Genomic DNA, 16,407 nt, shown 5'->3' on the forward strand with positions numbered 1-16,407 from the left:
GTTTCAAAATTTGATATCACAGTGAGCCCCAGTGGATTTATCCTTAGATAAATAGAGTTTAGAGTTGGAGATGACCTTAGAGTTCATCTACTCATTTTGTAGCTTGAGGAAACTGAGGCTTAGAGAAGTGATTTGTTTAAAGTCCTTCAGGGGGTAAAGGATTCATTCCAGGTCCATTGTTCTTTTCTTTGAACTTGTCTTCCAAGCATCCAAGGGAGCAAGTGCCTTCAAGTGCTTAATTTAACATATTATTTTAATGGAGCCTAAGGAAAGTGGCTGAACTAGTACTATAACTTTAATAAAGCCAAAACTTTTGAACCTGAAGGCAGAGAACTAGATCGGAATACAGACATAGCAATGGACCAGTACAGCCCGTGAAGTTCTAAGTTCTTTTAACATACACATCCTTTCTGTTAGGTATAGGTGATGTTTTATTCTGCAGTATCTGACGCGCTTATGGAATAAAGATCACTTGAGCTAGTAATTAGTGTTCATTTGCTTTCCTTTTGGCCTATAAGAATGCTTTTTATGAAGTCCAATGACTGCTATGGAATTTTCAAAATTCCATTTCTGCCAAAGAATATTTGTTGAACTCAGTATTCTTATAAAAAGATAGATGTTTCTAAACACATCATTTAGATTTTTCTTCTGTATGTCTTTAAAAGACAAAGGTAGGGGGCAGGTAGGTGGCACAGTGGATTAAGCACCGGCCCTGGATTCAGGAGGACCTGAGTTCAAATCCAGCCTCAGACACTTGACCCTTACTAGCTGTGTGACCTTGGGCAAGTCACTTAACCCTCACTGCCCCGCAAAAAAAAAAAAACAAAACAAAACTGAAAAAGACACAAGTAGGCTGCTGTGGTTTATTATTATTATCATATTCAACTGAATTAAATTTGATGACTGTTTATTTAGAAATCATTTGGAGAAAATAGAACTCCTGAGACTAATGCAGTATTTTTTTTTCAGGTAATTTGGACTGGGCTATTATTTTTTCTTAGTCTTAAGATGTGAAAGATATTTATCTCATTAGAATGGCAGGACATCACAACCCTAGAATTAATTCACCAAAGTGCTTGTGGAAGTCTGGGAGAGATGTTTGGGAATACCATTCATTTTATTTATGAGAAAATTAACTTAATTTCCCTGGTTTTCATTACTCTGCACTTGTAGAGTAAATTTGGAGGTCTAAGGAATTAAAATAAAGCAATTGAAAGATTCCTGGATTAAAGAAAAGCAGGGGGCTATTTTATTTATTTGGTATACATTGTGGTCTCTCTCCAGTTCAGATAGTTTAACGTTAGTTGGTCCATTATTGGTCCATTACCATTGATGTAGCACTTTAAGGTTTGCAAAACACTTTACCAATATTATATGCTTTGATCTCCACAACAATCTTGGGAGTTGCTGTTATTATCCCTTTTTATAATTGAGGAAATTGAGGTAAACAGGTTAAATGACTTGCCCAGGGTCACACATGTAGATACTTATCCAAGGTCTGATGTGAGTTCAGGTCTTCCTGACTCCTGGAGTTCCAGTAATTCCAAATTATTTCACTTCTTAAAGCATTCCCATATACTAAAGACAAGCAAATGAAACCTAATTAATAGCATGAGTGACACCTAGCTGTAAATTAGGTACTTTAAAGCAAGTAAGTTATCTAGCATATAAGCTTTTCTTTATATTTATACTGCCCCAAAGATCCAAATATTTTATTTTGTGAAACACACAAGGCCAGCGTTGACCCTTTTGTCAGATAAACTATCCAGTGCCCTGAATTCAGCTATTACTAAGATGTATAGAATGACCAGACCCATCATGATTCAGACTTTTATACACCATGCTTGTATGTGCTATTAAAAAAAAAAAAAGAATGCTAGACAGCATACTTGACTTCATGATTGGGAGCATAAAGAGAATATAGATTCTGTAGCCATATGAAAAAATGTTCTCAATCATTATTGATTAGATAAATTAAAATTAAAACTACTCTGAGGTACCTCACACCTATCAGAATGAATAATATGACAAAAAAGGAAAATAATAAATGTTGGAGAAGATGTGGGAAAATTAGAACACTAATGAATTGTTGTTGGAGTTGTGAATTGATCCAGCCATTCTGGAGAGCAATTTGGAACTATGTCCAAGAGATGATAATATGCCAATACCTCTACTAGGTCTATATCCCAAAGAGATCATAAAACAGGGGGAAGGGTCCTCGTACAAAAATATCTATAGTTGCTCTTTTTGTGGTAGCAAAGAACTGGAAATTGAGGGGATGCCCATCAGTTGGGGAATGGCTGAACAAGTTGTAATATATGAATGTAATGAAATACTATTGAGCTGTAAGAAATGATGAACAGACAGATTTCAGAAAATCCTGGAAACACTTGGTGAGTGAAGCAAACAGAACCAGGAGAACATTGTACACAGTAACAGCAACATTATGTGATGATCAACTGTAATGGACTTGGCTCTTCTCAGCAATTCAGTGATCCAGGACAATGCCAAAAGACTTATGATGGAAAATGCTCTCCACATCCAGATAAAGAACTAAGGAGTCTGAATGCAGATTGAAGAACACTATTTTCACTTTTTGTTTTTTGTTTGTTTGTTTCTTCTTTCTTGTGTCTTTTCCCTTTTGTTCTGATTCTTCTCAGAACATGACTAATGTGGAAATATGTTTAACATGATTGTACTGTATAACCCATATCAGACTGCTTGCTATCTTGGGGAGGGGGGAGGGAAGAGAGGAAGGAGAAAAGTTTGGAATTCAAAATCTTACAAAAATGAATTTTGAAAACTGTCTTTATATGTAATTGGAAAATGAATAAAATGCTATTTTTAAAAGAGAGAATTATAGATAAATGAAATCTAAAACTAGTTGTTAGCTCTAATTTTAGCTCTTTGATATACTGTTTCCTGCCAAACTTCACTAATCTAAAGATGACCACCTTCAGAGCCTTTGGGACTTACTGACATACAGTGACAACTAGTTCTCTTCTCTAAATCTTGTGATGATTTTGTGTTAACATTTTGTGGGGGGTTGGGGGGGAGACAGGGACAAAGGTTTATGGTCTGTTTAAGTCTCCTGAAAGGACTTTAAAAATTGCCTCTCATCAAAATTACCCATTTCAGTCTGATGCCACCCAACTCCATTCCATGTCACGGTTAAATTTACACAAAAATGTGCACAAAACTGCCTTTTTATGCCTTTGGAATTCCTCTTATTACACACAGGAGATGCTGGTCTGTTCTTTCCTGTGATCAGCCATTCAGTGATCAGATACTGCTTTAATTGACCATGCTCTTCAAATTCCTCAGAGGAATTTCAGGAATTCAGGCAAATACAATCTTGCTCTTCTGCAGAATAAATTTACTAGGAGAAAGACAGCACATGGCACTACAGAAGCAGAAAGAAAGGTTTTATGTTTGTAGAACAATCCTTGTTAGAAAAACAAGTCCTAGTTGTTATTATACTGTAAGTTCTTTTACTATAGCGCTTTAAGGTTAACAAAGAATTTTCTTCATTGATACCCTGGGAGGTAGGTAATAATATTGGTATACTGATTATACAGATGAGGAAATGGGAGCTTTGAAAAATTGGTCACTTTCTCATGATCACAGAGTAATTGATAGATAAGTATTCTATCATAGATCTAGAATAGACCTAGGCATCTGGGTAGCACCGTGGATAGAGTGCCGGACTTGGAGTCAGGAAGACCTGAGTTCATATGCTGCCTAGACACTTATTATCTATGTGTCACAGAACAAGTCACTTAACTTCTGCCTCATTTTTTTAATCTGTAAAATGGAGATAATAATAGTACTTACATCCCAAATGAGATATTTGTAAAAGACTTTCTATACTTTAAAGCACTGTATAAATTAATGCTAGCTATTATTGTTATTAGACTCCATCTACATCCAGTGTTCTTTCTGCTTCATATAAAGCCCTAATAAAAAAGGCAGATGAGGAGTGGTTCTGTTTACTGACTTTGTCCCATTGGGTGACTTTATCATTTTTCAAACTTAAGCTAAGAAAGTCAGTGGTATGAAATTTAAATGTTTAACATTTGGACAAATTTCTGACTTTTGTGGATACCTACAAAAGATGATTCTAAAAATGGTGGGGAGTCTGCCCTAAAATGTGGTATTTCCTGCTTATGAGGATAAAGTTTCAGGATTATTTATGACTGGTATTTTGAGTCTAATCTGCATGACATAAGCCACATAGATAATTTCCATGGTAACACTGGGTGTGTGTTGCGTATATCTCAAGGCTAATTGATAGAATAACATAGACAGGAAAAAAATCATAGGAAAATATGGCATGTAACAGTATTTTCTTACACAACCTGTTTTGTCCATTGAGCTGCTACGCATAGGGTTCAAAGCATTAAGGATTTCCAGCCCTCTATCCCCACCCTGCAATACTCACATTTTAAAGAAACTTGTTTAAATGATGCTAAGCTTCTCCTTGAAAAAAAGGCCTTTAGTGTTTTTGTTTTTGTTTTTCCTCTGATGGTGGTGTATACCTTTTGAGTCAGGGAACACTCCAGTCACCTAAGAACTGAAGAGGAGTATCACCCCAAAATTGAGATTGAGCCATGGAGAAGAGCATAGTAGGCCTAAGAAGGCAGCAAGGCTTGACAAACAAGGGATCTGGAAGATACAGAGTCAAGGGTGCTAGTAAAAAAATGTGTGATCTTGAAAGAAGATGGACTAGTCACTTGGCAAGAGCAAGGGATAACGATGTATACATCTTATGTGTTCCCCTGGCTACTTGCAATGTGAAGGGTCCTCAGAGTCAGGCCCCTGCCATTATGGGTTCATCGATAATCTGTAGTGAATTTATGGTAAGATTTGGATGCAGTGGATAAAGCTCCGGCCCTGGATTCAGGAGGACCTGAGTTCAAATCTGGCCTCTTGACACTTACTAGCAATGTGACCTTGGGCAAGTCACTTAACCCTCATTTCCCTGCCTTAAAAAAAGGCAGTTATCTGCCTAAATGAAATACCATAAAAAAAAGTGTTTTGCAAACTTATAAGCACTTTGTAAATGCCAGGTATGATGATGATGATGGCCGTGATTATGATTATGCCAAAACCACCTACTCTGTGCTGTGCTCTTATCCCCACTTATCTAGCAAAACCAGTGCCTTTTCCAGTCAAACCATTAGTTCCACTCCTTCCTCCAAGGCCTATCACCCAGCAGAAAGTGAGCCCTCCTTCCTTCTTTATTGCCTATACCACTCATATAGTCTGTAGTTCTTTTTTTGTGTGCCTTATCTCCCCAACCAGATTGTAAGAGGAAAGAGTGTATTGTAAGAATAAAGAATATATCTTAGTATTTTATTTGTGCCTCCTCACCTTGTCCACTCTCCCCCCTTCCGGCCCCCCTCCCAAATGTAGCATAGTACCTCATCTTACATAGTCAGCTATCAGTTAAAAAAAGAAGTCAGTCCTCAATTTGTGAATGAGTGTTGTTCTAACTCATTTGTTTGGAATATGCAATGCATTTTTCTCTAGGGGTAATATTATAAAAAGGTAGTTATCTGATAAAGCACCGGCCCTGGATTCAGGAGGACCTGAGTTCAAATCTGGCCTCTTGACACTTACTAGCAGTGTGACCTTGGGCAAGTCACTTAACCCTCATTTCCCTGCCTTAAAAAAAGGCAGTTATCTGCCTAAATGAAATACCATAAAAAAGTGTTTTGCAAACTTATAAGCACTTTGTAAATGCCAGGTATGATGATGATGATGGCTGTGATTATGATTATTATTACTACTCTGGGTAGCAAAATAAGTAGACTCAATAAGGCAGACTGAATTTGGGTTTCTAGAGTTTCTTCCCTTTCTCCTAGGCCAGAGGGTTAGATTTAGGCTTTTTGGGAGGCAGACTTCCATGACCCAGTGCTCTCCTATTATCTTAATCCTCTCACTAAGTCTCCTAGTCTTGTCTTAACTCTCAAATGTTCAGCATTTAAAAATTACCTATAGTTCTCCATCTCTAGACCACCCCCACTCCCCTTACCCCAAACAAAATTCTCATTTTCTTAGTGAAACATCACAGGGAGGTTTTAGGAGGAAAACAATCTAATTAAACAAATTTGCACTATTTGACGAACAGTGTATTTAGTTTTCTTAGAGGTGTGTACAAAAATTATGGTTATTAATTCAAATTAATCTAATTAATAGAATGCCAGACACTATAGTGCAACCAAATAAAGAGGCTGGGAAAGACATTTAAGGGGATAGGAGTTGCAACCACTGGGGCTGCCGTGCCTTGGGAGTGTGTCCCTTAGCCTTTTCCCTGTGTTCCAGCACCTTTGCTTATGAATTCAGATTCTTTAAAAGCTCCCAAGAATTTTCAGGGGGGCAGGGAGAGCCAGGGACTTTGGGAACCTTTAAGTTGGATGCTTTTAAATTGGGAGCTGCTCAATGAATTAAAGTGAATTAATATCAAGTGTTGGTGTTATGAAAAAAAATTCCCATGGGTTTTGAATGATCATCTCTTTCCATATGACTGTTCATCTTGCTCAGTGTTGAAGTGGTCATTCTAAAGAGTATAAAAAATATTCACTAGGAAGCAGGTTGCTTGTTGCTTGAGGTCTTCAAATACATGTTGGCTATTAAAGAGTAGATCCCTGTTCAGATAGGTGACTTCTCTTTCAATTTTGAGATTCATTGAAAACAGAGTAGAGCTATTAGTGGACAGATTCAGTAATGTTTTAGGCTGTCCAGATGAAACCTTCAATATGGAGCTTATCTTGTGAAAACAGTTCTTTTAGGATGCTCTTCCTGTTCAGATGTCTGTCTAATGAAATTGTATTTGAAAGTAAATTAGACGTGTCATCTTTGTCCTGCCATTGGTGTTTGCCAAATGCCTTTATTGATTTGGGACTCAGAGATTTCAAATCAAGGCATTTTAGGAACCTATTAAAGCATGGGATTGTGAGTTTCCTTGGTAATATTCCTTAAAAATTAAACATGTTTCAAAAGATGTGGACTTGGAGAGTTAAATACCATGTGGAACAGGCTTTTCTTTCTGTCATGCAAGTATTTCTATCCTCTACTGTAGTCTGAGGATCTCTCAGTTGTTCAGGAGAGATCATGAGTCTGTAGAGTAAGAGCTGGAAAGCGTCCTTAAAGACCCTTTAGTTTATAGGTGTGTAGTATCAGTTGAGCTCTCTAAGGAGAGCTGGATGAGAACCGAGAGCCCCAATCCTCTCACTTTAAAAATGAGGAACCAACTGACGCTCAAAGATGTCGAGTGACTTGTTCAAGCAGTTTTTGCCAGAGTCAGGATTTGGACCTAAGAACTAATTCCAAATCTAGATTTTTTAAAAAATTTTTTTATTTTTTGGTACTTCCTCTACTACTTCATCACATTTCTTTTACTGAGCACAAGCTAACCTAAATGGTGGGGGGGGGTGGGGAAGGGGGGTAGCTAGGTGAATAGAACATGGGGCTTGGAATCAGGAAGACTCGTTTTCATGAGTTCAAATCCAGCCTCAGATACTTATTAGCTATGGGACCCTGGGAAAGTCACTTAACCCTGTTTTCCTCAGTTTTCTCATAAGTAAGATAAACTGGAGAAGGAAATGCCAAATCACTTCAATATTTTTGCCAAGAAAGTCCCAAAATGGTGTCATGAAAAATTGGACATGACAGAAATGACTCATCAATAACAAAAACATAAGTGGGAAGTGCATTTGTGCTTTATCAGGGTTTCTTTATTTTAAGGGTTAGTACTGGTGGAGTAGGGGCTTTCTCATTTTTGTGAGTGGGGTCTAGATTGTGTGAACAAGGCCTGACAGACAGGTGGACAAAGCTAAAGAGCGTTTGTGTTGTCAGGATACAGCAAAGCTATGTTTAATTGATGCTGCTGTGATGTGTTAGTGGATCCCATATTTTATCATTGGGGAACTCATCAGAATCTTCAACTAATTATAATCTTTTTTTTGTTTTGTTTTTGCAGGGCAGTGAGGGTTAAGTGACTTGTCCAGGGTCACACAGCTAGTAAATGTGTCAAGTGTCTGAGGTTGGATTTGAACTCAGGTCCTCCTGAATCCAAAGCTGGTGCTTTATTCACTGTGCCATCTAGCTGCCCCCTAATTAGAATCTTTTGTCTGTTTTCTCCTGCTGTTTTGAGCAGGAGGCAAATGACAAAATTAATAATTGGTGTTGGGGGAGAAGAAGAGTAAGAACAAAACAACTTCCAGTTTGGAAATAGCCTCAGCCATTATTCTGTCTCATTAAAGGTCCACAGTACTGAACAGCGAGAATTAGTGTTTAGAATCATGGCCTTGAGGTATTTAGGTATTAGGATTCTCAGGCGCGAGAGGACCATTTCAATTGTCACTATCATTAATGTTAGCAACAAATTATAAAATGTTACCTCTGTTCAACCATTAGGGTGTATGTGTGTGTGGGGGGGCGGTGTTGTCTTTGTACAGGAATTTTGATTTCACTAGCATAGAGAATTCCTAATGAGGAAACTCCCTCTATTCATGCAACATGGCACCTGCTTCTGCAACTTATATATAGTCTTAGAGTTGCATGAGGTGGCTTGCCAAGAAGGACATATATGTCAGTATATGTCAGAGTATATAAATATAAATACTTATTATAGCTAACCAAAGCAGAATCTTTCTTAGGGGAAAGTTATGCCGTTGCTGCCCAAGGCACTTGAAGCTCTGTCCCCGTTCCAACTTTGTCTGGTACATTAAGTGTTACTCAAGCATTTTGTAAATTTTCTAAGAAATGGATCATTTTGTTGAATTATTTGAATCCCCCTAGAATAATTTTTAATCAATCCCTTCCCACTATGTGCCAGGCTTGTGAAAGGTTCACTCAGAGCAGCTGGTGAGCCATCATCTGTGCTACAGAGAGGCCAGCTCAGGATCAATGACATCATGATACTTCAAAAAGGAAGGAAAGAAGAAAGGAAGGAAGGAAGGGAAAGGAAGGAAGGAAGGAAGAAAGAAAGAAAGGAAGGAAGAAAGGAAGGAGGAAAGGAAGAAAGAAAGAAAAAGTAAATGAAGTCTGGAAACAGTATATGCAGTGTTCCACCAAGAAAGGGAGGAGAGGAGATGAGAGGAGAGATGGGGGGGGGGTGCAGACCTGGAAACATTATGTGTAGTGTTTATACCCATAGTTTCCTGCCTCTGGAAAAAAGAAAGGTTGGTGCATTTTTTTCTCATCTCTTCTTTGGCCTCAAGCTCACCCACAGTAATTACAAAGAATTGTTTCATTTCTTTGTTCCTTATTTACATTGTTCTAGTCACTTGTATACATTGTTTTCCTTAATCTGCTTACTTTACTGTGTCGCTTTCCTATGCTTTTCTGATTTCTTCACCATCATAATTTCTTACAGTAATATTAAGGTTAATTTTATAACACAATTTATTTAGTTGTCTGATAGAGGAGCACTCAAATTATTTTCATATTTTTGTTATATTTTGGTGTATATGAGACCTTTCTGTCTTTGATCTCTTTGGGGTATATGTCTAGCAGTGGAATTCTTTGGGTTATAGGATCATTTTCTTTTAATAAATCCAAATTCCAAATAATTCCAAGTTGCTTTCCAGAAGGTTTGGGATCAACTTACAGCTCTACCAACAGTGTTTCTACAGTATTTCCTACATTGACTATTTTCTTTTTGTCAGTTTGCTGGGTATGAGAGTAAACCTCAGTAATTTGGTTGTGTATTTTTTTAAATATAGGGAATGGGAGCAATATTTAATATTTTTCTATTTTTCCTTGAACTGTTTTCATATCCTTTGACCTCTTAGCCATTGAGGAATGGATTTGTTCTTATAGATCTGTGTTATTTTCCTATATGCCTTGGAGAGAAGACTTTTTTCAAAGAGTTATTGAAAAGTTCTCCCCTCCTACTCTTTCGATAGCTTCTGTCTTTATGCCTACTGCCTCGATGCACTTTAAAAAAAAACCAACATTTGTAGAGTATACAAAAGGCAGTTTGATAGTACAGTGGATGGAGCACTAGGCCTGGAGTCAGAAAGACCTGAGTTCAAATGTGACCTCAGACATTTTCCAGCTGTGTGACTCTGCACAAGTCACAGCGACCCTGTTTGCCTCGGTTTCCTCATGTGTAAAATGAGCTGAAGAAGGAAATGGTAAACCACATCAGTATCTTTGCCCAAATGGGATCACAAAGAGTCGAACACAGCTGAAACGACTGAACAAAAGTATACAGAAAAATACAAGACAGGTTTTAAGTCTAATTGGAAGGAATTACATTCTGATTGGAGGAGAAATAGTTAGCTCATAGCATTATAGAATTTAATGGTAGAGGAAGGGACAGTTTGAACATCATTTGCAGATATTCTGAAGATCATTCTGGCTTCTGCTGGAATGTCCACGAATCGTGGAAAAGCTTGATTGTCATCAGCTTCTGCCAGGTGAGGAGGGGTGAAAGCAGGCCAGTCAGCTACCTTTCACATTCCTAAACCCAGTTACTCAGGAGCTTTGCCTCACTGAACCAACTCTATAAAGGAAAGCATTGTTTTCTACACATCGCCCCCCCCCCCCACAAAGGCATTTATAAACTAATAACAGCTTTTCTCTCTGATAAGCCATTGAGGGTGGTATCCTTTATGACAGGGAGGAAAGAGAAGATAAAAACTTGCCAATGAAAAATGCATACTATTTTGCAGTTATTAAAAGGTAGAGTGCTTTCCATCATTTCAACCCTATCTTCACCACCACCTTTATAGGGAGCCTTTAAAATTGGACAAATGAGATAGGCTTTGTATTTGAAATCCTGATCATGAAGCCACTTTGCTTTTTGTTTTTTTCTTTCTTTATTTTATTCCTCCTCTAGCTTTACAGTGGCACTTAGGTCAATTCTGAATCAAAAGTTTATGGAGGGGGGCAGCTAAGTGGTGCAGTGGATAGAGCACTGGCCCTGGATTCAGGAGGACCTGAGTTCAAATCCGACCTCAGACACTTGACACTTACTAGCTGTGTGACCCTGGGCAAGTCACTTAACCCCCATTGCCTCACCAAAAAAAAGTTGTTGAGAAGATAGATTGAGGATGTTCTCTTCAGGCAAGCATGCATTCACTCTTTAATTTTAGAGAAGGTTTTTCTGAGAAGAAAAACAAGGAAGGAGTTGAGAATGGAATGGCATTCTCAACATCATCCCATAATCAGAATTATTGTAATGTTTTTGTTTTTTTCTAGATTCACGGAAAGGGGTAGGTTTGTACTTCATATAAGATCATAGGCTTAGAGCTATAGTGGACCTTAGAGGTCATCAAATTTGACCTTCTCATTTGAACTTGGGGGCTGAGGTGATTTGCCAATAGTTGCAAATAGTTGACCTGAGATTTCAAACAAATTGTATTATCTTTCTCCTGAACCCTGCTATCTCCCATTGATGATTTTATTATAGAAAAAAAAAACAGGTTTGAAGTTGGAAGAAATAAAAAGTCTACCATTGTATAAATTTGTTCCAGAAAAGAAAGGGTAACTTAATTATTTATATAATTGTTTCAGAATATTTCGGCAGCTTTCTATCTAAAAGCACAAGAGAAGGAAGTCTTCCCGTACACCTGACATAGAAAGTAGAACAATTAGGCCATTGTGAACACAGGGAAGTACTTTCATTGTATTTATTGTTTTGGAATCTAACTTTTTTGGAGCCTGAGCGTGCACGTGTGTGCATGTGTGTATGTGTTGTGTGTGTGTGTGAAGTATGGCGAGACCTGAAATTTTAAGTGAGACAAACTACTGTGGATATTAAACTCTCAGTTCCATGATCATAGTATTTTTCTTCAAAAATAATCCTGGGGCTTAGCTCTTAACTTTTAGTGAAGACCTTAGTTCTATAGACAACCCAACAATGGACATCTTGGCTAGAATTTATCATAATTTTGTTTTGATATGTTGTAATATTATGTAATATGTAAAATTACATAGCAGCATTTACTATAGTATATATGTGTGTGTATACTTACATAAAAATACAGTTCACTTTCTGTGAACTGTGAGGCAATTAGGGTTAGGTATCTTGTGAAGGGTCACACAGCTAATAAGTATCTGAGGCTAGATTTGAATTCAGGTCCTTCTGACTCCAGGGCCAGTGTATTCACTGTACCACCCAGCTGCCCCTCAAGATATTCTAATTATATGGGTGCATATGTTTCACAAAACACTTTCCTTATAACATTTCTGTGAGGCAGACAGTGCAGGTACCATTTAACAGATGAGGGACCTGAAGTAAAGTTATATCAAATCAGTTAGACTTCAGATCCAGTCAGTTCTCCTGATTCAAAGTTCAACCCTCTTTCCATTGTTATAATTACTCTTCTGAAAGTGCAAGTATTACAAAAATAGTAATAAAACATAGACTGACAGTTAATTTATCTTCCTGCCCCCAGGATAATGATCAAATAATAAAGCTTTGTGTTTGTTTCATACTTTACAAGGTGCTTTTCCATCTCATTTGATCTGTACTAGGAGCTCTGTCTGGTAGTCAGGACAGTTACTTCCATTTTACAGAGGAGGAAGTTGAGGCTCAGCTGAGGCCGAGAGAAGGGAAATACCCACCTTGACCAAGATTTTGACTTGCTCAAGATGGTAAGTGGCAGAATCAGGACTAGAATCCAGATTGGCCAAATTCCTGATGCAAGACTCTTTAACTATTCCAGAGTTCTGACATCCATGTATATTTTTCTGATGTGCATTTTTAAGGATTGTTCTTGAATTGAATGGGACTCTGTGTACCTATTAAAAAGAAATGGAATGGGGGCAGCTAGATGGCGCAGTGGTTAAAGCACCGGCCCTGGATTCAGGAGTACCTGAGTTCAAATCCGGCCTCAGACACTTGACACTTACTAGCTGTGTGACCCTGGGCAAGTCACTTAACCCCCATTGCCTAAAAAAAAAAAAAAAAAAAAAAAAAGAAATGGAATAAAACAAACAAACAAAAAAACAAAATGGGGGCGGCTAGGCGGCGCAGTGGATAAAGCACCGGCCCTGGATTCAGGAGTACCTGAGTTCAAATCTGACCTCAGACACTTGACACTTACTAGCTGTGTGACCCTGGGCAAGTCACTTAACCCCCATTGCCCTGCAAAAATTAAAAAAAAAGAAAAATAATTAAAAAAAAAAAGAAATGGACTGCATCTGTGTGGTCACAGCTGACTTTCCAAAGAATGCTTTTCTTCCCATTATCTTTGAAAGATCCTTTTTTGTGTGTATTTAGTTTATGTTATCTACAGACACACCCCTCCCTTTTTTTTTTTTTTAGCAATGGAAAAAACAATTTAAGGCTCTCTCATTTTATACATTTTCCTAGTTATGCAGGATAGTAGTAATAGCTACCATTTATATCATGCTTTAAGGTCTGCAAAGAGCTTTATACATATTGTCTTACTGTGTCAAAGTGAAAGTGTCATTGATACCCCAAATTTATATTTTTATATTTAACTGTCAGACACGTCAGATTCAATTCATCAAACCTTTTAAACTTCTATGTGTGGCCCATGGTACTAGATGCCTTCTTCTCCCTACCTCATACTCCCCAAAACTTACATTCTGTTGGGGAGTTCTTCTACCTCCTGGTAAGGCCCCCTTCAGTTTTGTAGAGGGGGAGCCTAGAAGTGGCATTGGGGAGCAAAGAGTATTCCAACTCCCTCAGCTGGAGGGGATAGGTATGAATAAATGTGCAATCAGTGATATCATCAAGAGGGAGCCAGTTCTCAGTGAGTACAAGATGAAGGAGGATGTGAGAAAGGAAAAGCAAGTTTGTTACCTGTAGTATACAAGGCATTTGAGAGGGCACAGTGGAACGAGTGGGTAGCTTTAAATTGGGACAGTGTGGAGGAGGGTGATGGAAATAAGGGATCTGTCAGTGGGGGCATAGTGAACTGGATCTGAATGATAGGCATTCAGAATCACTGGGATGGGGTGGGTATGATGGGATGGAGGTATGTTAATAAGTAAGGAATAAGTTCAGGTAAGTTATTGTTTACAGGTGAGAAAACTCAGGCAAATAGGGTGAAGCAACTTGTTCAGGGTCATCCAGTAAGTGTCCGAGGCCAGACTTGAACTCAGGAAGAAGAGTCTTTCTGACTCCAGGCCCAGCTCTCTGTCCACTGCAGCACCCAGCTGCCCTTGAATTCATCAGTGTAGAGAGCTATAGCGAAGAAACTTCTTTACCAATGAGGATTGGCTCCTGCTTTGCAACTGATTATAGGGTCATAGATCCGGAGTTAGAAGAGACCTCAGGTCATAGTCTAGAAGGGAGAGCTGCCCTGGGGAGCTGAGAACTTATGGGTTGTATGGCTTGGCCTGAATCATACAGCCAGGATGTTAAAATGGGATTTGAAGAAAGCTCCCCCTGATTCTGAGATCGGCTCTCGGGCCATCGTACCATAGGCTGACTCTCATTATTGTCCATCACATGGACAAAACTTTGGTGATAATAGTATCCCTTTCTCTCTTTTTTTTTTTTTCTCACCAGATTTGAACAGTAACCATGGGTTGCAAAGTATTCCTCAATTTTGGACAACAGCTGCTTCGGCGAAAAGTTGTTGACTGCAGCCGAGAGCAGAGTCGACTGTCCCGCTGCTTGAATACTTTTGATTTGGTAGCTCTTGGTGTGGGCAGCACGCTTGGAGCAGGTGTCTATGTATTGGCTGGAGCTGTGGCCCGGAAGAATGCTGGCCCTTCCATCGTTATCTCTTTCCTAATTGCTGCATTGGCCTCCGTGTTGGCAGGACTGTGTTATGGAGAGTTTGGTGCTAGGGTTCCAAAGACTGGTTCTGCTTACCTCTACAGCTATGTCACTGTGGGCGAGCTCTGGGCTTTCATCACCGGCTGGAACTTAATTCTCTCCTACATCATTGGTAAGTCGTTTTAGAACCAGAGCTACAAGAGAGTTGCTTTCAGTTTTGTGCTTTAGCCAGAGACCTGTCTCTTCCTCCAATTTACTAACATCTCACCCTTTCTACTCTTGGGGTGGGGCTACCCTGTCTTTGATTTTAACTATTGCAATGTTAGACTTGGAGAAGATGGAAATCACCATGTTGTCTTACACCTTCCCATATGTGTAGCAATCCAGGAAAACTTTACTGGGTAACTAAGATTCTTACTAATTTGGTCAGCACAGTATAAATTGAGCTTTTCTGTTTTCTTCCTGATCCTGTTAAAATTAAAATAAGATAGGAAGGGCTGGGTGGGTCACAGGTAGTGCACTTTGGTATGTCAAGGGAGTACAGGACTTAGCCCCTCCTCTCAGTCTGCAGGTGAGCAGGCTACTGCTTTCCCAAAGGCCCAGCTGGTGGGCAGGTCAGAGGAACATCAGTTCTGTGCCTGCAGTCTCTGTTGATAGCCAAAACACACTTGATTCTTCTAAGTTTAAAATGAAAACTAGTGACAGAGGACATTTCTAAAAAGTTAAACATTAAAAATTTCTTGCCTTAAATAAATAGATTCAACAAGCCAAAGCATGCCAAACTTTATAAACATGGCTATATGCAATGGACCATTATATCTCCAGAGGTGTTTTCAGGTGGGGAGAGGCAAGAAAAATATTTATTGTGAAGTGTCTGCTCTTTCTTGGCCAACACATGAAAAAAAACAAAACCCAGCCTTAGCTACTAAAAACAGCAAAAGGTAACATATTCAGGAAAGGACTTGTGATTTTATTGATATAGGTTACTCCCAGGTGAGGAAACTCCACTCATCAATGCAGATCAGCATTGTCTCTGAAGCCTTGTCTCACAGAGCACTGAGAAAGTTATATATCTTGCCTGGCATGAGAGACAGACAGAGAGAGAGAGAGAGAGAGAGAGAGAGAGAGAGAGAGAGAGAGAGAGAGAGAGTCAGAAACAGAGAAAGACAGAGAGACCAGGACAGAGAGAGACACAGAGATAGAGAGAGAGAGTGTGTGTGTATGTATGTTCCAGGGTCTGAGGCTAAATTTCTACCCACTATGCCACTGTCACCTCATAATCCAGTATTATAAAACCTTCAGTTCGGTATTGTAATTTTGAAAGTTCAAACAATAGACTGAAAAGAATTCCTAGCATTGGGAAAATTGGAATGAGATCTCTTTGTGTGGATGTGGGGAATATTGTTTAGTTGGGTTATGGCTTTGGAAGATAATATTTATAACAAGTTTTTCATAGGTCCAAAGTATTATGAAATCTCTAATTAATTTTAAAACATTAAGCAATTGAGGGATATTTCTCATTTGTATACTTCTATTAATTCATATGATGGTTATCAGATCTGCCTTTGAAAACGAAGGGCACTCTGGGTTAAGATTTTAATTTAAAGAATCTTCTTTTGGAAAAAACAACAAAGACTTTATTGGTGGATACAGGGAACAAAAGGCAACTTCCATATTTATTTGGCACCCAGTGC

At 38.6% G+C, this 16,407-nt stretch overlaps 1 protein-coding gene across 2 annotated transcripts in view; it reads left to right on the forward strand.

The window, feature by feature from the left end:
* SLC7A1 (solute carrier family 7 member 1) overlaps positions 1-16,407 on the forward strand; it is a 77,663-nt gene that overhangs the window by 28,906 nt on the left and 32,350 nt on the right. For both annotated transcript variants that reach the window (XM_043995879.1, XM_043995880.1), the window contains exon 2: positions 14,501-14,885. In XM_043995879.1, coding sequence (XP_043851814.1) covers positions 14,516-14,885 — 370 coding nt within the window. In that variant the 5' untranslated portion in view covers positions 14,501-14,515. The remainder of the gene's footprint in view (positions 1-14,500; positions 14,886-16,407) is intronic.

Source organism: Dromiciops gliroides, chromosome 3 (assembly GCF_019393635.1).
Source record: "Dromiciops gliroides isolate mDroGli1 chromosome 3, mDroGli1.pri, whole genome shotgun sequence".
NCBI classification, from domain to species: domain Eukaryota; kingdom Metazoa; phylum Chordata; class Mammalia; order Microbiotheria; family Microbiotheriidae; genus Dromiciops; species Dromiciops gliroides.